Source organism: Notechis scutatus, chromosome 5 (genome assembly GCF_049901735.1).
Source record: "Notechis scutatus isolate UNSWTSFEM ecotype Mainland chromosome 5, rNotScu1.2, whole genome shotgun sequence".
Lineage (NCBI taxonomy): Eukaryota > Metazoa > Chordata > Lepidosauria > Squamata > Elapidae > Notechis > Notechis scutatus.
Window position 1 is genome coordinate 82291470 of NC_142013.1, and position 21941 is coordinate 82313410.

The 21941-nt window shown below is 42.8% G+C and overlaps 1 protein-coding gene across 1 annotated transcript; it reads left to right on the forward strand.

Annotated features, from left to right (window-relative positions):
• The first annotated feature begins 420 nt into the window (after positions 1 to 420).
• LOC113411729 (acetylserotonin O-methyltransferase-like) lies at positions 421 to 19990 on the forward strand. The gene is made up of 6 exons (XM_087967174.1): positions 421 to 494; positions 11480 to 11548; positions 14243 to 14361; positions 15605 to 15745; positions 15914 to 16036; positions 19782 to 19990. Exons 1-6 carry the CDS (start codon positions 436 to 438, stop codon positions 19988 to 19990), a joined length of 720 nt encoding a protein of 239 aa, XP_087823300.1. The 5' UTR covers positions 421 to 435.
• The last annotated feature ends 1951 nt before the right edge of the window (positions 19991 to 21941 follow it).

Sequence of the window (21941 nt, forward strand, 5' to 3'; positions counted from 1 at the left end):
GATTCGTCAAGGCTCGGTACAGTGTGGCGAGACGCGATTATGAGACGCATGCGCTCCACATCTGAGAATTGTTTTGAGAGAGAGTGCCGTGCACAAGAGTACACCGCGTGCAAGAGTGTGCCACGCGCAAGTGGCTTTGTTTTTTTTCTTCAATTTATTTGTGTCCTCCTTTTCATTGTAAAAAAAATTGGTCACCTTACTTTTTGGAATGCCAGAACAAATGTTTTTTGTTTCATGACTGAAACAAACTGGAATAAACTGAAAACTACAATTCACTTACAGTGAACATTATGCTTTGCTCATCTGAAAAGTATATGGAATTCAGAAATGGTATTTTGAAGCAATAATATGCTTTCATTTTCAGACCTTTATGGGAACACAGAGTTTGCTGATCTCTTTCTGGCTAAATCAAGTCCAAAGTCTCAGTATTATTCCATGAAATTCTGTTCGGAATTCACATATTTGTCATTGCAACACTTGCCTGAAATTGTGAGGTAAGGAGAGAGTATTGGTGGATGTTACGAACTAAGCAAACTCATTCATCAATAACCCTACTAGCTTTACTTCAGCAGCAGGCTCGTAATCCTGCACTTCTGATTGGCCCGCGGATAAGCGAATCGTGATTGGCCGCCTCTGGCTGACCTGATTGGCTGACAGCGGGCCGTCTCTGATTGGACGCTTTTAGAGCAGTTAATTCAGTTTCATTGGTTGTTGTGACAGTAGCCAGCTCTATAAAAGAGCTGCTGCTGCCCAAGTATGTTGTTCTGTTCTGAAGTCACTATTAAAGAGTTGAGTCACTATCAGATGCCTCATCTCCGTTATTGCGCCCACTCCTCCAGATCTAACACTGGCGACGAGGGTGGGATGCGGAGACGATAGAACTGACTGAGCACTCGCTGAGCACCGAACAGAGCACATGGCTAAGAGCGCGCCAACAACAGCAAGATGACCAGCGGCGCCATGCCACCCGCTCCATTTGACCCGGCTAACCAAGACTGGGACTCGTATATAGACAGGTTCCAGATGTTCCTGGAGACCAACAATCTGAAAGACGCTGCGCCTGGCAAGAAACGAGCGGTCTTCCTGACCCATTGCGGGCCTGCCGTTTTTAAAATGGCTAAGGCACTTGCTAAACCAGCGGAAATTAAGACAATGGATTGGGATAACCTCGCTCCTATCCTTCGGGCCCATTATGCACCCGCGGTGCCAACACTCATCAGGAGACACGAGTTTTACTAGAGGGACCAACGGAAAACGAAAGCGTTGGAGATTTCATCGCTGACCTCCGGAACCTAGGTGGACTCTGTGGTTTTTCAAACCTCGAGGAAGCCATGAGAGACCGAATAGTTCTGGGATTAGATGACCACACGACCCAGAGCAAGATCATGGCTAAAGGGGACATCGACCTCGCAGATGTCATCGCCGACACTACTGCAGCAGAAGCAACCAGGAAGTTGGCCGCTCGAATGCGCCGCACCAACGCACCGCTCCGCCAACTCGCCAGTGATACTACGCCTTTTTCCGAGAGGCACTCAACAACGGCTCACCATGAAGACCTCGAATCCTCGTCTGATAGTGAGGAAGAGGAGGTCAACCGACTCAGGTCAGAGTGCGACCAGCGAGACCAGAGGAGCCAGAAACCTTCGCGTCAATGCGCCGGTTGCGGGGCCAATCACCCGCGATCTGACTGCAAATTCCTCGATGCACTCTGCCGTTCCTGTGGAAAGAGGGGCCACATCACAAAGGTCTGCAGAAGCAAGCGAGGGTCAAGTCCAATCCGAAGAGAAAGCAACTTCTGCCAAACAACGGGCAGCCCACCTGTAAATCGGGACCGCCTGAATCACCAATGGAACCACTATCACTACAGAAATAGAGCGCCTGCTGCGTCAGCTAGACGGGAAGAGGTGCATCAAACCATTACCATTGGTCACGCATCATCCTTGGATGCAGGAAAGATCCGAGTGAAGGTCGCCATTGAGAATCGTCCATGCGTAATGGAAGTAGACTCGGGATCGTCCCTATCAATGGTCTCATGGAAAACTTTCAAACAGCTGATCCCTGACATCCGTCGCCAGGACCTCAGCACCCAAAAAATCATATTAAGGGACTACCAGGGAAACAGGATTCCCGTTGCCGGTTCCCGCCACGTCCAGGTGTCCTTCAAGGACCACACCACAACTCTGCCTATTACCATCGTCGATCGAGACCGGCCCAGCTTGTTGGGGTTACAGTGATTCGCTCCACTGGGGATTGAACTAGCTGGCATTCACCAGACCGGAAGCAGCGACTGGGAAGCGGCCCTCGTCCAGGAGTTCCAGGACGTGTTCACCGAGAAGCTAGGCAAGTACAAGGGATCCCCCATATCGTTTAGCCTCAGCCCCGAGGTTGCGCCCATCCGCCTTAAGCCTCGTCGAGTGCCTTTCGCACTCAAGCCAAAGTTTGAGGAACAATTGGACAAATTAATAGCCCAGGGGGTGTTGGAACCGATCGATCACGCCCGTTGGGAAACCCCGATTGTAACACCCATAAAGCCTGATGGATCGATAAAAATTTGTGGGGATTACCGGGCCACCCTAAATCACGCGCTTCAGCAGAGCGCTTATCCCGTACCTGTGGTCCAACACCTTCTTCATTCCTTGGGAGGTGGAAAAATATTTGCAAAATTGGACCTAGCCCAGGCATACCAGCAACTACCCGTAGATGCAGAGACTGCTGAGGCCCAGACTATAGTCACGCACAGAGGTGCGTTTAAATGTAATAGACTCCAGTTCGGAGTGAGTGTAGCACCAGGCATCTTCCAAAGCCTGATGGAGAGACTGCTACAAGGCATAAAAGGGGTCGTGCCTTATTTCGATGACGTCTTGATAGCTGCCCCCACTAGAGACGTATTAGAGAAACGACTCAGAACGGTTCTCCAGAAATTCAAAAACGCCGGTTTGAAAGTAAAAAAAGACAAGTGTCAACTTTGTACTGAGAGGGTTGAATTCCTTGGGTACCTTCTTGACAAAAAGGGAATCCATCCTACTGAAAAAAAAGTAACTGCAATAAAAAACGCCCCAAGACCCAGGAATAAAACAGACCTCCAAGCCTTCCTGGGACTCATTAACTTTTATAACATCTTCTTGCCCCAGAAGGCGACTGTAGCTGAGCCCCTACATAGACTACTCGACAAGAAGGCTTCCTGGGTCTGGGGACATCGGGAAGAATGAGCATTCCAGCAAGTAAAAGATCTCTTAACCTCAGATGCTGTATTAATGCAGTATAACGAGACTTTGGCTTTAACTGTCACCTGCGGCGCTTCACCGTTTGGGGTGGGAGCCATCTTAAGCCATGTCCTACCTAATGGCAATGAGGCACCTATTGCTTTCTTTTCACGAACTTTATCAAAGACTGAAAGAAACTACAGCCAACTCGATAAAGAGGCTCTCGCTATTGTATCCGCTATTAAACGTTTCCATGAATATGTATATGGAAGACCGTTTACCATAATAACCGATCACAAGCCATTGCTTGGCATTTTAGCGGGAGACAAACCAACTCCCCACATCTTATCACCCAGAATGACCCGTTGGTCAGAGTTTCTAGCCGCATACGATTATCAACTGCAACACCGCCCGGGGAAAGCCATTCCCCACGCTGACGCCTTGAGTCGTTCTCTGCTACCGGAAGCCATAGACGATCCAGCTCCAACTCTAACTGCTCTCCAAATTGAAACTCTCCCTGCACCACCCCTGACTGCACGAGACATCGCCGCGGAAACAAAAAAGGATCCTGTATTCGCTCGAGTCCTCAGCTGGGTGGAACGAGGTTGGCCTGACAACGAACCCAACGACACCTTCACGCCTTTCAAACACCGACAGACAGAACTGTTCTCCCAGAAGGGCTGCATCTTGTGGGGAGACAGAGTCGTCATCCCAGAAAAATTACAACATACAGTTCTAAAACTGTTGCACGATGGTCATCCAGGCATCGTGCGAATGAAGGCATTGGCAAGAAGTTACGCGTGGTGGCCAGGTATCGATAAACAGATAGAAGCCTGGGTGCCCACATGCAACAAGTGCCAGGAAATCCACGCTGCCCCACCAAAGGCACCTCCAACTGAATGGGATGCACCTCGTGGTCCCTGGTCCCGCATCCACATTGACTTTGCGGGACCCACCAAGGGACACACTTTTCTCATAACAGTGGATGCCTATTCCAACTGGCTCGAGGTCCACAAAATGAAGAGCACCACCACAGAAGCCATCGTTAAAAAATTAAATAGACTTCGCTACGCATGGATTGCCTGACGTTTTAGTCTCAGATAATGGTCCCCAATTCACTGCCCTAGCATTTGAACAGTACCTAGCCGACCGGGGCATCCGCCATGCCTTAAATTCGCCGGCTCACCCTGCGGCCAATGGCAGGGCTGAGCGAATGGTCCAATTCATAAAAAAGACCCTGCACAAGATGGAACATGGAGACATTGACGACAAAGTAATCAGAATGCTTCTCCTCCAACACATCACCCCGCACAGCATCACAAACAGAACCCTGGCCGAACTTCTGATGGGCTGGAAACTTCGCTCACACCTCGATCGCCTACACCCAACCTACACACCAGAAAAACCTTGCGGTTCCAGCAGCAAGTGTCATGCGTTCAAGGTAGGCGACTTAGTCTTTGCGAAAAACTTCTCGGGTGACCCATTGTGGGTCCCCGCTACTATAACTCAACTTACGGGCCCTAGATCTTACCGTCTACAAACTAGCGATGGGAAATTATGGAAGCGCCATATAGACCAACTTCGTTCCCCGATTGGCACCTAACCCTATCTCAACCCCTGAATCTCAAACTGGGGGGGGGGAAATCGAGGGGGCCGAAATAGAAATAGCAAACGACCCAATAATTGAAGCCCAGCAGTCTGCACAACCAACCATGGGATACTCACCTTCCGGAGGAGGACCGAGCCGGGTGATTACCTCGCCGCAATGCAGCCCGGCCATAGAAGCAAGCCCAGGGAACCCGGATGACAACAGAGAGGACAGCCCTGAGTCCCCAAGCGGAGTAGTGGAACCGTCTTCGCCACCCGGTTCTGCAAACAGCCCACCGGAGCCAGCGCCAGAGCAGAAACTGGTGGAACAGCGAAAATCGAACAGATAGGTGAAACGGCCTGCCTACTTGCGAGAATACGTCACCCCACCCCTCAGATGGAACCTAGGGGGGAGGGGTGTTACGAACTAAGCAAACTCATTCATCAATAACCCTACTAGCTTTACTTCAGCAGCAGGCTCGTAATCCTGCACTTCTGATTGGCCCGCGGATAAGCGAATCGTGATTGGCCGCCTCTGGCTGACCTGATTGGCTGACAGTGGGCCGTCTCTGATTGGACGCTTTTAGAGCGGTTAATTCAGTTTCATTGGTTGTTGTGACAGCAGCCAGCTCTATAAAAGAGCTGCTGCTGCCCAAGTATGTTGTTCTGTTCTGAAGTCACTATTAAAGAGTTGAGTCACTATCAGATGCCTTGTCTCCGTTATTGCGCCCACTCCTCCAGATCTAACAGTGGAGTAAAAATCTTTTCACCAAGGACACTTTACTGACCAGTCTTCCTTTCCCAAAAAGATCAGGAACTTGAGTCCTCACTCAGAGATTCCTGTTAGATTTCTTGATTATTCACTTGTTTATTGTAGAATCGTCATCGCTTAATACAATTTGCCTGTTTTCTCAGCTGTCTCTGTTGAGATGAAAGAACTAACAATCCCTGCACTTTCTTGAAGTACTTTACTGCGCTGTACAAGAGATGGAGTTTCAATAGATGGTAGTGAGCTGATTACCCACACCTATTTCCATTTGGACTTTCCAGTGGTGCATGTTGCAAATTCACTTAATGAAAATTTAATTCTTGAGAAATTTTTCTGGAAAATGTCTCCACACATGCACAAGCATGCCTGCACACATACATACAAAGCTAACCCTAACCCTAACCCATTTGATCAAAACCTTAAAATTCATAATTGAATGATCAATGTGAAAACAATCCTTCAAAAGACAACAATCTGCTCTCTACTAGCCAAGAAGAAAACAATCTATTTGTTTTATTTATTTTTATTTATTTGATTTGTCAATTGTTTACAAGATAATAAGTACAAGTGTATACATAGCTGTGAATATATGAAATGGGTACATATAAGAAAAATAAAAGAATAAGAGAAACAATAGGACAGGGACGGTAGGCACGTTGGTGCGCTTATGCACGCCCCTACAGACCTCTTAGGAAAGGGGTGAGGTCAATAGTAGACAGTCTAAGGTTAAAGTTTTTGGGGTTTGGGGAAGAGACTACAGAGTCGGGTAGAGTATTCCAGACATTGACCACTCTATTGCTGAAGTCGTATTTCCTGCAATCAAGTTTGGTGCGGTTTACTTTGAGTTTGTATCTGTTGTGTGCTCTTGTGTTGTTATGGTTAAAGCTGAAGTATTCATTGACAGGTAGGACATTGCAATGTATGATTTTATATACCATGCTTAAGTCGGACCCGAAGACAGGCGTAATTCGAGGTTTTCTAGTTTTAGAATTTTGAGTCTGGTGGCATAAGGTATTCTACAACAGGTAGAAGAGTGGAGAACTCTTCTTGTGAAATACTTCTGGACTTTCTCAATTGTGTTAATATCACATACGTAATAAGGATTCCAGACTGATGAACTGTATTCGAGTATTGGTCTAGCAAATGTTTTGTATGCTCTGGTTAGTAGTGAGATATTACCAGAGAAAAAGCAACGTAGGATTAGGTTAACAACTCTTAATGCCTTTTTGGCTATGTAGTTGCAGTGGGCTCTAGCACTTAGATCATTAGAGGTGAGTATTCCCAGGTCCTTTACAGAGCTTGGGTCATCAACAAGATCTTGACTATTCAGCTTGTATTTTATTTTCTGATTTTTTTACCAATATGTAAGACAGAGCATTTATTTGTTGAGATTTGAAGTTGCCATATGTTAGACCATTCAGATACATAGTCTAGGTCTTTTTGTAGGGTAGTAGTATTGTCTGTGGTATTGAACAGCTTTACATCATCAGCGAAGAGAACGCAATTGCTCTTGATATGATCACAAAGGTCGTTTATGTAGATTATGAAGAGAGTTGGTCCTAGAACACTGCCTTGGGGAACACCACTATTGACAGGTACTGGATTTGATAGGGCGTTCCCGATTTTGACCATTTGTTGTCTGTTTGACAGGAATGCTTCTATCCAGTTATGCAGTTGTCCAGAGATACCATAAGATTTTATTTTTAGGAGTAGTTTGTCGTGTACCACTGAATCAAAGGCTTTGCAGAAGTCTATGTAGATTATCTATTGCTTTGCCCTGGTCGAGTTGTGTAGTCCATATGTTTTTGCAGTGTAAGAGTTGCAGATTACAGGATAGTTTTTTTCTGAAACCAAATTGTTTATTGGAGAGTAGGTTGTTTGTCTCTAAATGGAGGATGATGGATTGGTTAATAATTGATTCCATGACTTTACAGGTGACGCAGCATAAGGAGATTGGTCTGTAATTTTCAACTAGGCTTGGGTCTCCCTTTTTGAAGATAGGGATGACTGTGGCTTGTAACCATAGGTTAGGCAAGGAGCTGGTCCTGAAAGATTTTTCAAAGATTATGCTTAGAGGTTTGGCTATGGCAGTGGATAGCTTTCTTAAGAAGTAGGCACATATTCCATCCGGTCCAATAGATAGAGATGGTTTTAGGTTGCGTAGTGCTTTTTCAACGTTGTCTACTGTAAAATCGATATGTATTAGATCATTGTTGTTATCTGTGGTACGGCTAGGAAACATTGGGCATGATCCATTACTGTTTACAAACACTGAGCCGAAGAATGTGTTAAAGATGTTGGCTTTAATGGTGTCGTCGCTGCAGTCTTTACCATCGGGTCCTATCAAGGGAGGGATGGACCTTGAGTCTTTTAGTTTGTTGTTTACAAAATTGTAAAAAGCACGGGTGGAATTGGTGCTTAGAAGGTTTTCCTCTTGTTTAATGTGATAATTGGTGCATTCGGTCTTTATCTGGTGGCATAAATTTTTGTATCGGTTTTGAAATTAGCAACGTGACCAGATTTGTTTTTCCGCCAGAGTGATCTCTTTTTGGATTGAAGTTTCCTTATTGATATGGGTAATCTGCTTTTTGTTTTGTTTTGGGAGTTGTTGTTGGAACATATAGTTTGATGACTCTTTTGACTTCAAGTAAAAAAATGTTGTAATGGTCTTCAACAGTATTGCATCCAGTGAATAGAGATTGCCAATCGAGGGATGAGAGATCGTTATCTATAAGATCATAGTTGCCTTTTTGAAGTTATAATTAGGGATGACATCATTGTGGTGATTTTTGTGTGGACGTATGTTGAGGCAAAAGTCAATCATATTGTGGTCACTACTGGAAAAGGGTTCTTTGGTTTGTATTCCGTAAATTAAATTCAAACTATTGCAGAAGATGAGATCGAGGCAGTTGTTCAGTCTAGTGTTGTTGGTTACTAGTTGTTCAAGACCTAGATTTGTAATAGCATTGTAGAAGGTTGTGTGTATGATTTCAGTTGTACAATTATTTAGGGTCCAGTCGATATGAGGTAGATTGAAATCTCCAAGAAAGATAAAAGGGTATGGGTAGGATGTAGCCCATGTTAGTAGTGTATTTAGCTTGTTTACATGTTCGATGTCATAATCAGGTGCTCTGTAACATAGTAAGAATCAATTGTGATATTTAAGGATAGTTCACATATGATGGTTTCAGGAAGGGCAAGCTCCTGGGTAACTTGGATATTTTTAGATGTAAGGATTTTTATAGAATATAGCAACACCACCTCCTCGACGATTTTCACGATCTGATCGGTAAACATGATAGTCTCTTACTGTGGTAATGGAGTCGGGGAGAGATGCATTGAGCCATGTTTCACAGACAAATATAATGTCGAAGTTAGCCATATTTAAGAGGATGAGAAATTCGGGTATTTTATTCACGAGGCTTCTTGCATTGAGTAGTTTGCATTTAAGTCCGGCAGCAGTTGGGATTGAGGTAGTTGGGGCGTGCGTGCCTAGCCTTGGGTGATGGTGGGTGGTGGGTAGTTTTGGGTGATGGTGGGTGGTGGTAGGTGGTTGAGGTAGGGTGGTGGTTGAGGGTAAAAGTTGGGTATTGGGTTACGTGTCTTACTTTTGATACAGTCGGCATGGTAGTCAATGTACAGGTCCTTCTCTCCATTGTCTAGACGGGTTTTGAGTTCGATGCGGAGTGCACGGGGCGGGCACGTTGCTGTATGGTTAAGTCAGGGCGGCAACGGAGGTTTTTGTGGTTGGTGTTGGTTTTGGCGAGTGAGTTTATAGTGTAAATGAGTTTACGTTTGCTTGATTCATTTTTGCAAATGATCCTGCACAAGCGTGGGAGCCACAGAGCCGTCTCTATTTTTGAGCTCTCGGTCAATGCGGAAATGTCAAGTATTTCATCACGGAGATGGTTGATGCTTGGTAATCTCTGATGATGTTTCGGACAGTTGTGATGTCATCATTGACAATGCTGTCTTCTAGTCCAAATAAGATGGCGTTTGGGCGTTTCCGTTCACGCTCAACAGCTTCTCTGATGAGGATTGGGATATCAATATTTGTCTGGGTTGCGTTTATTTGTGGATTGGGTTTTGGATTGGATTGTGGTTGTTGGGTGGAGATGTGGTTTGTGGCTATTTGATGTTCAGGTTTTTGTGTTGTGTCTTTTTTTTCAAGGTTGGTTATTCTTTCTTTTACGGCGTCCAGGGATGCTAGTATGGTGTTGAGGATGTTTTAATGGTTTCGATGGTTGAGGATGTTTCAATGGTTTCAATGTTTGGGGATGTTTTGATGGTTTCGGCGGTATCATCTCTTTTAGACAGATCTAGTTTGGATATGCATAATTTGCAGAAATATGGAAACTCATTGGATGATTCTAGGTATCGAATCATTTGCTCAGGTAATCCCAAGCAGTCATGGTGAGTGTATTTTTACACAGAGAACATTTGATGGAGTATTTATTATCCTTTAGATTTTTGCAGCATTTAAGGCATGTGCAGGAGTCTTGAAGTTCATTGGTGCAGGAGTCTTGTAGTTCATTGGTGGGGATTGTCTTCTCATTGAGTTGTGGTTTGAGGTAGGATTTTCTTTTTGGCATGGTAATATTGGTAAAATAGTACGTTGATTGAATTAATTAAATGAACAATTTAGGGTAATCTATATAGTCAATATTACATCAAACAATATCAAACAATCTATTGTAGTAATCTCTCAAGTCAGATAATATTCCTAAGCAACAATCAGCCTGGTCAATTAATTACTCTAATCACTAGTCAATTATTTACACTAATCATTACTCACACTGTTCATTTAAATCCACTAAATCAAAGATTTTACTATTCAATTAAATTACATGAATTTTGGTCTTTTAAACTAGTCAGTAATCATACTATTTGTACTAAACACTCTAATCACACTAATCAATTAAAAAACAATAAATCAATTAAACCATTAATAAAATATTTTATAGAAATTGATTATCTAATCGTTGATATAGGTGATGAGGTAGAAAAGTTGTAAGTTTTGAGGTGATGAGGTTGTATTAGGAGTCTTCTTTGTCTGCGGGGCTCGTCCTAGTTAAAATGGCGTACCCCTCCACTCTTATTTAAGGGCTTTTTAGATCGTGAGGAAGGGATTACCGTCCTCGGAGCTCTTCAATTTTTTCAAGGGATGGAGAACGTGGCTACAGAATCGTCCTTTCTCTGGATTCACACGGGGACTTAGAACCAGAAGGAAACCTCTCCGGAGCGACCCCACAACAGGAGACCGAATTGGGAGAGAAAGTTGGAGCGCTCTCACCCAGCGATCCTCCCGGCCGGCGCTTCTTGGATTTTTCTTCCTTCTCTCTCCAGTCCCCGGGAGCTCTCGGCGAGTTGCAGCGGCGGACACAAGAGTCGGGGGCCGGAGCGAAGCGGCAGCAGCGGCAGCGGCGTCTCCTCCGTCTTTTTTCTTCCCTCGCTGCCCGTCGTCTCCCTCAAGTTTTTCAGCAGATCGCTCGATCTCCTTACCCGACAAAGGAAAGCGGCGGTCACAAGAGTCGGAGACGGCAGCTTAAGTGGGGGCCGGAGCGAAGCGGCAGCAGCGGCAGCGGCGTCTCCTCCGTCTTTTTTCCTTCTCTCCTTGGTTAAAGGAGTTTTGGTTAAAGGAATCTTGGTTAAAGGAATTTGTTTGGTCATCATACTATTTAATAATAAAAAACACACAGTGAAACAAAATGAATATCAAGATCTCAGTTCAATTTACTCTCTTTCTAGCTTTCCATTAGTGTTTATTTTTTGAGTAACTGCAAGTAATATTATTTGCTATTTGAATACAAGCACTATTTGATGCTGAATATAATTGAAGAAATTAAAAGAATATAATCACCAATGTCATTTATTTTACTTTCAATTCTTTTTAAAAAACAAACAAAAATATCTGCTACAGGGATGGAAACACTGAGATTCTGTCGAAACATGGCATTTCTCCAAAGGATTTTTATGAACCTCTGTACAGGTAAAACTAGCATTTTTATGATTTTCCTATATAAAGATTGGGTAGTAAATAGCTGTTTTCCTTTGTTTTTCTTAACCTATCTCATTTTTGCAACCCTGCAAATATTTTCATAAGACCAAAAGACTAAATTAGCAATAATACTCGCCTACAATGATTTTGGCCAGTGTGTCACAAGCAGAACCAAAACCCAGTTTTGCTCTTATTTCTCACATTATTCCATCCAACCTATAGTCAAAACTTGGGGACTAGGTTACAAACAACATGATTAAGCAAGTTATCAGTTATGAAAATTTATTTTATTTATTTATTTATTTGATTTGTCAATTGCTTACAAGGTAATAAGTATAAGTATATACATAGTTATGAATACATGAAATGGGTACATATAAGAAACACAAAAGAAACAATAGGACAGGGATGGTAGGCACGTTGGTGCGCTTATGCACGCCCCCTACAGACCTCTTAGGAAAGGGGTGAGGTCAATAGTAGACAGTCTAAGGTTAAAGTTTTTGGGGTTTGGGGAAGAAACTACAGAGTCAGGTAGATTATTCCAGACATTGACCACTCTGTTGCTGAAGTCATATTTCCTGCAATCAAGTTTGGTGCGGTTAACCTTGAGTTTGTATCTATTGTGTGCTCTTGTGTTGTTATGGTTGAAGCTGAAGTATTCATTGACAGGTAGGACATTGCAGTGTATGATTTTATATACCATACTTAGATCAGACCGAAGACGGTGTGATTCAAGGTTTTCTAGTTCTAGAATTTCAAGTCTGGTGGCATAAGATATTCTACAACGAGTAGAGGAGTGGAGAACTCTTCTTGTGAAATATTTCTGGACTTTCTCAACTGTATTAATATCAGATACGTAATGTGGGTTCCAGACTGATGAGCTGTATTCGAGTATTGGTCTAGCAAATGTTTTGTATGCTCTAGTTAGTAGTGTGACATTACCAGAGAAAAAGCTACGTAGGATTAGGTTAACAACTCTTAATGCCTTTTTGGCTATGTAGTTACAGTGGGCTCTAGCACTTAGATCATTAGAGATGAGTATTCCAAGGTCCTTTACAGAGCTTGGATCATCAACAAGATCTTGACTATTCAGCTTGTATTTTATTTTCTGATTTTTTTTTTGCCAATATGTAAGACAGAGCATTTATTTGTTGAGATTTGAAGTTGCCATTTGTTTGACCATTCTGATACATAGTCAAGATCTTTTTGAAGGGTAGCAGTATTGTCTGTGGTATTGAACAGCTTTACATCATCAGCAAAAAGAACGCAGTTGCTCTTAATATGATCACAGAGGTCATTTATGTAGAGTATGAAGAGAGTTGGTCCTAGAACACTGCCTTGGGGGACACCACTATTGACAGGTACAGAATTTGATAGGACACTCCCAATTTTGACCATTTGTTGCCTGTTTGACAGGAATGCTTCTATCCAGTTATGCAGTTGTCCAGAGATACCATAAGATTTTATTTTTAGGAGTAGTTTGTCGTGTACCACTGAATCAAAGGCTTTTCAAAGGTCTATGTAGATTGCATCTATTGCTTTGCCCTGATCGAGTTGTGTCATCCATATGTTTTTGCAGTGTAAGAGTTGCAGATTACAGGATAGTTTTTTCCTGAAACCAAATTGTTTATTGGAGAGTAGGTTGTTTGTCTCTAAGTGGAGGATAATGGATTGGTTAATAATTGATTCCATGACTTTACAGGTGACGCAGCATAAGGAGATTGGTCTGTAATTTTCAACTAGGCTGGGGTCTCCCTTTTTGAAGATGGGGATGACCATGGCTTGTGACCATAGGTTAGGCAAGGAGCTGGTCCTGAAAGATTTTTCAAAGATTATGCTTTGAGGTTCAGCTATGGCAGTGGATAGTTTTTTTAAGAAGTAGGCACATATTCCATCCGGTCCAATAGATAGAGATGGTTTTAGATTGTGTAGTGCTTTTTCAACATAGAAGAATAGATTGTTTTCGATTTTTTTTTTCAAAATTGAAGAATAGATGGTTTGCAAGAAGACAAAGAACTGAAGAGAGGGTTTTTCTTTTGAGAAGTAATTATGTTTGGATTTTAGTGAAGCACAAATACCATGCATACTGCCCATGTCTTTTCTGTCTTATGATTTTTTCAAGTTTTCTATCTATCTTTTTCTGGTATTGGGATATTCTAACAACCTGTCCAAGTATTAATTTTCAAAAGGGACATTTGAAATCTACAAGTAGAGTTAGGTCAACTACATCTCAACTGCTAGAAGGTGCGGTATAGGAACAAAGATGCTTTCATTCATTATCCAGAGAGTCACCCAAATCCTTGTCCTGTGTTTTCTATTGCTCAAATGCCAGTCCACAAAAACGTTGGACTATTTTTCAGATCCCTTCCAGAATAGCTGATCCTGAAGCACATATTGACACATTTAGCAGTTCTGGCCAGGAATTGCTCAGTGTATAAAGTGAGCATATAGAGAATAATTGGGAATAATTCATTTAGGTGCATATGGACTAATAATGCCATCAACTTCAGTTCAGATATTTAACAACCTGCTTCTTAAAACCAGATAATTAACACAAAAGCCTGCAGAAACCATAGCCATATAATGAAAAGTATAATTCCAGCTTTATGATCAGGTGTTAATCATATTGTATTTCATTTAGTTATATGTCTGTTGATCATCTGCCAGAACAAATTTTAATTCTAGATCAAACGAAGGTGCTGAAAGCCTTTTTAGGTACATGAATGAAAGTTGGACTCTGTATGGAAAAGAAGTTGTATCTTCATTTGATCTTTCTGGTTTTCAGCTCATTTATAATCTAGATGGTAAGTACTAGAAGGTCTTAATCATACTCATTATTATTAATTTAATGTGATATGGTGCTCAGGTTCTGTCAAAACATGTAATTTCTTAATTGTAAAAGTCAGAGTGAAGGATCCAATCCTGTGTCTTTCCTCTCCTAGAATTTAAACATTGATTGTAAATATCAACTTTAAAATGAATTATCTTATCAGCATTATCTTAATCCACGAAAGAGCTTTTTGTTGGGGTTAAATGCATCAAGCTAGAAAGCAAGAGTTGTGCTCCAGCCTCAGGCAGAAACCCACCTGGGTGACCTTGGGCCAGTTATTTTCTCAGCTCTAGAAGGAGACTATGGTAAACCAATTCTGAAATCTTGGCAAGAAAACAGGGGGAACTTGTTCAGGCAATCTCCAGGAGTCAAAACTTAGTTGAAGGCATACACAGAGAAAAAAATATATGTAAAACATAATATGGAGCCTCTTTGGCGCAGCGGTTAGAGTGCGGTACTGCAAGCTACTTCTGCAGCCAGCTGCCTACAGTTCAAATACCACCAGGGTCAAGGTTGACTCAGCCTTCCATCCTTCCGAGGTGGGTAAAATGAGTACCCAAATTGTTATACTGACTCTGTAAACCGCTTAGAGAGGGCTGTAAAGCAGTATAAAGCGGTATATAAGTCTAAGTGCTATTGCTATAATGTAGCATAGATTTACTATAGTGGAGGTTTTAGGATAAAAGATCCTTGAATATCTGGTATTAAGTTTGAAAAATGTTTTCACAGTCAGAATGGAAAACAACACAACTTATAAAATAGATACATTACATAAAACTGTAAGCAATAATGGAACAGAAAAGATTGGATTAATTTCTGTTCAGATTTTATTACAGACACTTAGAGTAAAAGTAAGATCTTTAGTTTTGATAAAGCAAAGTAATAAGAGAAGAAATGATGCAAAGAATCACTGGATAGGAGTGGAATGAAAAATAACATCTAGTAGGATAGATTTTAAAATAAACGAACTCCTTAGAGGTAGTAAAAAGGTACCGACAAAAATGTAACAGTGTAGGACAATGAATGAGACAACATATTTCAATGAATATATTTGTTTAAATCACAGTATTATGTACCTGCTTAGCCCATCTACATAAAACCTAAAGTGATGGAAATAACTAAGAAATCTTAATAAAGGTTATAGTAAATCATCACAAATGTTGACATACAGGATGTTTTTCTTAACTCCTTTTTTTTGCATTTTGTTTTTCTTTAAGGAAATAATGTTTGCTTAGCCAAGGAATTAATTTCAAAGTACCCAAATTGTACTGTGAAACTTTGTGACCTTCCTGAAATTGTGGAAAAATCAAAAAAATATAGTTCATTTTCAGATGATTCCCGGATCTCTTTCCATGAAGGTAATATATGTTTTGAATCAATATCTCTGCCATTTTAAAAAGCACTTCTGAAAGAAGCTAGTAGTATTGTAGAGACAATCTTTATGAAAGGGAGAATCAATTCTTTTTCCAAGATGATTTAGGCTTTGACAGAGTCCTACTTTAATAAAAGGATTATTCTTTTTACAGGGGATTGTTTTAAAAATCCAATTCCTGAAGCAGATCTATACATATTATCAAAAGTCATGTATAATTGGAGTGATGAAAAGTGCATCCAGCTGCTAACAAAATTATTTATGGCCTGTAAGCCAGGTAGGCATTGCTAGAAAGAGAAAAAATTGCCATTTGCGAATGGGAAGAAAAGCAAGCCAATCAGAGCCCTGCATAGCTGTTTTATGTGCTAACAACAAGCTTTGGCAATATACAAGTACTATGGTTCATAATTTTGATTGTAAGTGGTTGCAGTCATTAAGCCATACTTCACCTGACTGCTTCGCTCAACAGCTACAATCCTGGTCTCCTGGTTGTTAAGCAATTGTAGGGGTCATTAAACTCAGACTGAAAAACTGCCTGCAGAAAGAAGGCAGTCTACCCCCTTCCATGCACTGGGCTGGAGAAAGGAAGCTAGGAACCAAAAGGTCTGTGATGGGTCACATTCACAGGAGAGAGGGGATGTGTTCTAGAGATGTAAGAGACAACACAGTTCAGATAGTTTTGTGTAAGAGAAAGAGGGTGAAGGCTGTTGTGAACTAAAGAAATGTGATTAATAAAGATTCATTTACATAGCAGGATCGTAATCCTGCACTTCCTATTGGCCCATATAATGGCAAGTTAGGATTGGTTCATTCCGAGCAATCTGACTGGCTGTTGGCGGGCCGAGTCCCATTGGACGAGGTTCAAACCCAATAACATCACCCATTGGTCATCCGGATAGCAGTTCACTCTATAAAAGGGCGGCCGCTATCCGGGGTTTTTTGTCTCTGTTAACATGCTGTAAATAAAGAGCTGAAGTTCAAGGTTAACAGTCTGGTCTCCGTTCATTAAACCCATGCCTCAAACTTAACACTGGCGACGAGGATGGGATACGGAGACAAAAGAGCTGGCTAAACCCTACAGAGTTCCAACCGAAGCACGTGGCTGAGAGTGCACCTACATCGACAGGATGTCAGGCGGCGCTATACCACCCGCTCTTTTTGACCCAGAAAAAGAAGACTGGGAGTCGTATATGGATCGTTTCCAGATGTTCTTGGAAATGCCACATAGATCAACTTCGATCTCGCTTACAACCAAATATCCGCGACCCCCCGGACTTCCAAACTCAGAGGGGAGGGAATACCGAGGGGGACGAAGACCGTATAGACGACGACGTAATTGAGTACAGAAGGCCGCTAAACCAAGTGCTCGCGCCACCTGAAGAAGGTCCGGAATCGGGGGCATCCTCCCCGCAGAGGAACACCGTAGTGGAAACATGCCTGCCCGATCCAGGAATGGACTTAAGGGACCCTGATAGTGTCGCGGAATCAACCCCGGGCGAAAACGAGCCTTGCGTTCCACCGGAACCGAACGTTAAACAAAAACCGGTGGAACAGCGGAAATCAAATAGGCAGGTAAAACAACCTGCATACCTGCGTGATTACGTCACCACGGCCCTCAAACGGAACCCAGAGGGGAGGGGTGTTGTGAACTAAAGAAATGTGATGAATAAAGATTCATTTACATAGCAGGATCGTAATCCTGCACTTCCTATTGGCCCATATAATGGCAAGTTAGGATTGGTTCATTCCGAGCAATCTGACTGGCTGTTGGCGGGCCGAGTCCCATTGGACGAGGTTCAAACCCAATAACATCACCCATTGGTCATCCGGATAGCAGTTCACTCTATAAAAGGGCGGCCGCTATCCGGGTTTTTTTTGTCTCTGTTAACATGCTGTAAATAAAGAGCTGAAGTTCAAGGTTGACAGTCTGGTCTCCGTTCATTAAACCCATGCCTCAAACTTAACAAAAGCAACCTGCCTAATAGTTCCCAAAGTATATGATTGATCTGCTTCATTTCGGCAAGATTTTGTCTATAGGTGTAGAAAAATAAAGAATTCTGTTCGGAAGAATAATGACTTGTGTTTCTTAGGTTTTGGAATCTGACAGAATTTTATTTCTTTGGTCCATAGCAGGCCTTTGCCTACTGTTTATGCATGGAAAAGAACCAATATCCAGGGCCAGAGAAAGGAAGCTCGGATGTTTAGGATCAAAGTTTCCTTTTTTCCAGCCCACACAAGAGTTCCCTCTGCTCCTTTTTACTCTTCAGAAACATCATGGTTGTTAGCTGTTCAGGTCTGCCTGGCATTGGTTTGCGATAGCTACCAGTAGCTGCAGAAAAGCAAATGTAATAGGCGAGGCACGTGGAGCAGGGAGAAGGCCTCAGCTTTCTGGATGTGATGCAGTAGTGAGAGGTAGGAACAGGCTGAGGCCTCCTGGGCAGCTTTGTATGTGCTGGAGGACTAGGTGGGCAACTGAGATGGTGGGGAGAGATAAATAGGTGGCAAGGAATTATCCCTATGGTGTGTTTGTGGATGCACTGCTAAGTGCCCAAATTTGGATCATATGAGCACAGGGGCACTGCGATAGCTATAACTTCAGGCAGGAAGCATGATTCCCCTTTTGGCTGTGGTTTGCTCTCTAAGCTTGTTTTAATTTAGTTTCTAAATGTTACATTTCATTACCAGACTAGGTAACATCATCCCTTTATTATTAAATTAATTAGTAAACATAATTCCCTTTGTTTAGCACCACTGTAGTTTTGGATAGTCACTGAATGTGCTGGTCATAAATTGAGGAATACTTATAGTGGGGAAGAAATAACGTTGATTCTAGATTGTGTTGCTAAAATAGGTGGTAGCAGATTTGGAGATAGAAAGGTGGAAGTTTTCTACCTAATAAATTAGAAATTGATCCATTTGCACATAAAATACGTGCTATAACACTTTTCTAAACTTATAATCTCCTGGAGGCAAACTTGACATTTTAAAGCACAAACAATATTTCTTAGCTATTAAATCTGAACTCTGAGAAGAAATTTTATAATTACATTTTGGATCACATTCTCTAACCATACTGAATCATGAATCAGTATACTGTGGAAACCACTTCCTCCCATAGGTGCCTAAATCCCATATAGATTATGAAACCTATTTGTTTCTTACCCTTTTAAGGTAGTGAGAGGCCATTTATCATTGAATATAAGCAAAGTCCAGTTGGGAAAAGATTGCTTAAAATTTCCATGATGGCTCAATCATGAAGTATAGGCAGAGTGCCAGAAGCAGTCCTGAATTAAGTGGGCTAAAATAGTATGTGTTAGGACAGTGGTCCCCAACCACCGGGCCCCGGACCGGGACCGGTCCGTGGATCATTTTATACCGGGCCACCTATTTTGCTTGGGCACCGCCATCTTGTTTCGACGGCGCTTGAGAAAGTGCTTCCGGGTGAGCTTGTTGGTCGGAAAGCGGCGTTTGGGTGCTGAAGGAATCCTCGCACCTTAGTTTCGTCGAAGGGGGGGCGGCTTCAAACAAAGAGCCATCCCGATGGCGGTGGAGTCTCGTGTTACTCAGGAGGAGATTAAGAAAGAGCCCGAAAAGCCCATCGACAAAGGTACAAAGGAGGAGTTGAAGGTGGCGGGGAGAAGCGGGGGACGGCTGGCTGGCCGGTCGCTCGGCTCGCCTTGCCTTGGTCATGCGTGCTGATGCCGGTACCAGTCCGTGGATCATTTTGTGATGCCGGTACCGGGCTGTGGTACAAAAAAGGTTGGGGGCCACTGTGTTAGGAGACAGACAATGCTGAAGGAGCCGCAGCTTGGCATAATATTACAATAACTTTTGGGACACAAAGGGGCTAAAATAGACCATGGCCTTAGCCTAGGAAAAAAGAGTCCAAAGCAATATTGTTAGAAGAGGGGCAAAGTTGTGAGAGAAAACTCACAGTCTCAGCAAAGAAAAGGAGGTGGTAAGAAAACCACTCCTTTTCTAGGCAACTTGTTCCTGAATTAACCAAATTACTTATGCAACATGTGGTGGAGTTTTACTGGTGGAACCAACTGTTGATGAAGACATATCGGAGTCTCTTCCTGCTCATTTGTACTGCATTGTAATGTTGCTTTACTCTGAAGGAAAAACACGGAAAGCATCGGAGCATCGTACGCTCTTCAACACAGCTGGCTTTAAAGATGTTCAGTTCAAAAAAGGATATGTCTTTGATGTCATTTTGGCCATAAAATAATATTCAGTTTGCTTTATTCCTATGAGTGTTAAAATAAAATTCCAATAATAAAATTGCTTTTACTATTGATTCCAACCTGCGAATCTATAGTATCAATTTATTATGGTAATGCTATTATCTACCTACTACTAGCCCTACTTTGTAAGTACTTTGAAGGAAAGTAGAAATTTCACAGCAGATGCCATGTATGTTTGTCAGACCTATAAGGTAGACCAGATCAGAAAACGGATTCCATAGGCACATGAAAAATACTTTTTATTATAGTAAAAGAATCTTACAAGACTGTTGGTGTTTTACCTTTTCTCTCTAATGCCCCATTTCGTCAAGGAGGAATCAGACCAAGTCTCATTTCTCAAGGATGAAGGGATGCTTCTGCTCTTGATATTTTTGTAACAGCTGAGTACACAGATAGGCCTCAACTTGCAACCATTCATTTAATCACCGTTTGAAGTTACAGTGCCACTAAAAAAAGTGACTCATGACACTTTTCCACACTTATGACTGTTGCAGCATTCCCAGTCATTCACATGAATTGCTTGACAAATGATTCATATAACCACACTTGGAATCCTGCATCCAGTTTTGGTTGCCACGATGTAAAAAAGACGTGACTCTAGAAAGAGTGCAGAGAAGAACAACAAAGGTGATTAAGGAACTGGAGGCTAAAACATACAAAGAATGCTTTCTGGAATTGGGTATGTCTAGTTAATGAAAAGAAGGACCAGGGAAGATATGATAGCAGTGTTCCAATATCTCAGGGGTGGCTACAAAGAAGAGGGGGTGAAACTATTTTCAAAATCACCTGAGATCAGTGTTAAGTTTGAGGCATGGGTTAATGAACGGAGACCAGACTGTAAACTGTGAACTTCAGCTCTTTATTCACGAGCATAACAGAGACAAAAACCCCCGGCTAGCAGTCACTCTTTTATAGAGTAAGCTGCTATCCGGATAACCAATGGATAGTGTTTGAACCTTGGCGCGGCCCGCCAACAGCCAGTCAGATTGCTCGGAATGAACCAATCATAACTTGCCATTATATGGGCCAATAGGACGTGCAGGCTTACGATCCTGCTAGGAAAATGAGTCTTTATTAATTACATTTCTTTCGTTCACAATACCCCTCCCCCCTGGGTTTCGTTTGACGGCCGTGGTGACGTAATCATGCAGGTATGCAGGTCGTTTTACCTGTCTATTCGATTTTCGCTGTTCCACCGGTTTTTGTTTAAAGTTCGGTTCCGGTGGAACGCAAGGCTCGTCTTCGCCCGGGGTTGATTCCGCGACACTATCAGAGTCCCTTAAGTCCATTCCTGGATCGGGCGGGCATGTTTCCGCTATGGTGTTCCTCTGCGGGGAGGATGCCCCCGATCCCGGACCTTCTTCAGGTGGCGCAGGCACTCGGTTTAGTGGCCGTCTATCCCCGATTACATCGTTGTCTATGCAGTCTTCGTCCCCCTCGGTATTCCCTCCCCCCTGAGTTTGGAAGTCCGGAGGGTCGTGAATATTTGATTGTAAATGAGATCGGAGTTGGTCTATGTGGCGTTTCCATATCTTGCCGTCTGTCGTCTTAAGGCGGTAAGATCTAGGGCCAGTGAGGTAGACTACGGTGGTTGGGACCCACAGCAGTTCGCCGGAAAGGTTTTTTGCGTAGACCAAGTCGCCTACCTTGAATTGGTGATACGTTCCGCTGGATCCACAGGGTTTCTCTGGCGAGTAAGATGGGTGTAGTCGGTCGAGGTGGGAGCAAAGCTTCCGCCCCATTAAAAGTTCGGCTGGGGTCTTGTTGGTGACACTGTGGGGGGTAATGTGTTGTAGTAAGAGTATTTTGTTCAATCTAGCGTCGATGTTCCCCGGATCCATTTTTTGGAGTGTCTTTTTAAGGAATTGGACCATCCGTTCAGCCCTACCGTTTGCCGCAGGGTGAGCCGGCGAAGTTAAGGCGTGGCGGATGCCC

Bases quoted from the DNA above. Each gene is read 5' to 3' on its own strand.
- LOC113411729 (XM_087967174.1), top strand. From the start codon at position 436: ATGAAATTCTGTTCGGAATTCACATATTTGTCATTGCAACACTTGCCT. The intron at 11,549-14,242 runs GTAAAACTAGCA...TTTTAATTCTAG, and splicing joins TTTTATGAACCTCTGTACAG to ATCAAACGAAGGTGCTGAAA. The intron at 16,037-19,781 runs GTAGGCATTGCT...CTTATGCAACAT, and splicing joins ATTTATGGCCTGTAAGCCAG to GTGGTGGAGTTTTACTGGTG.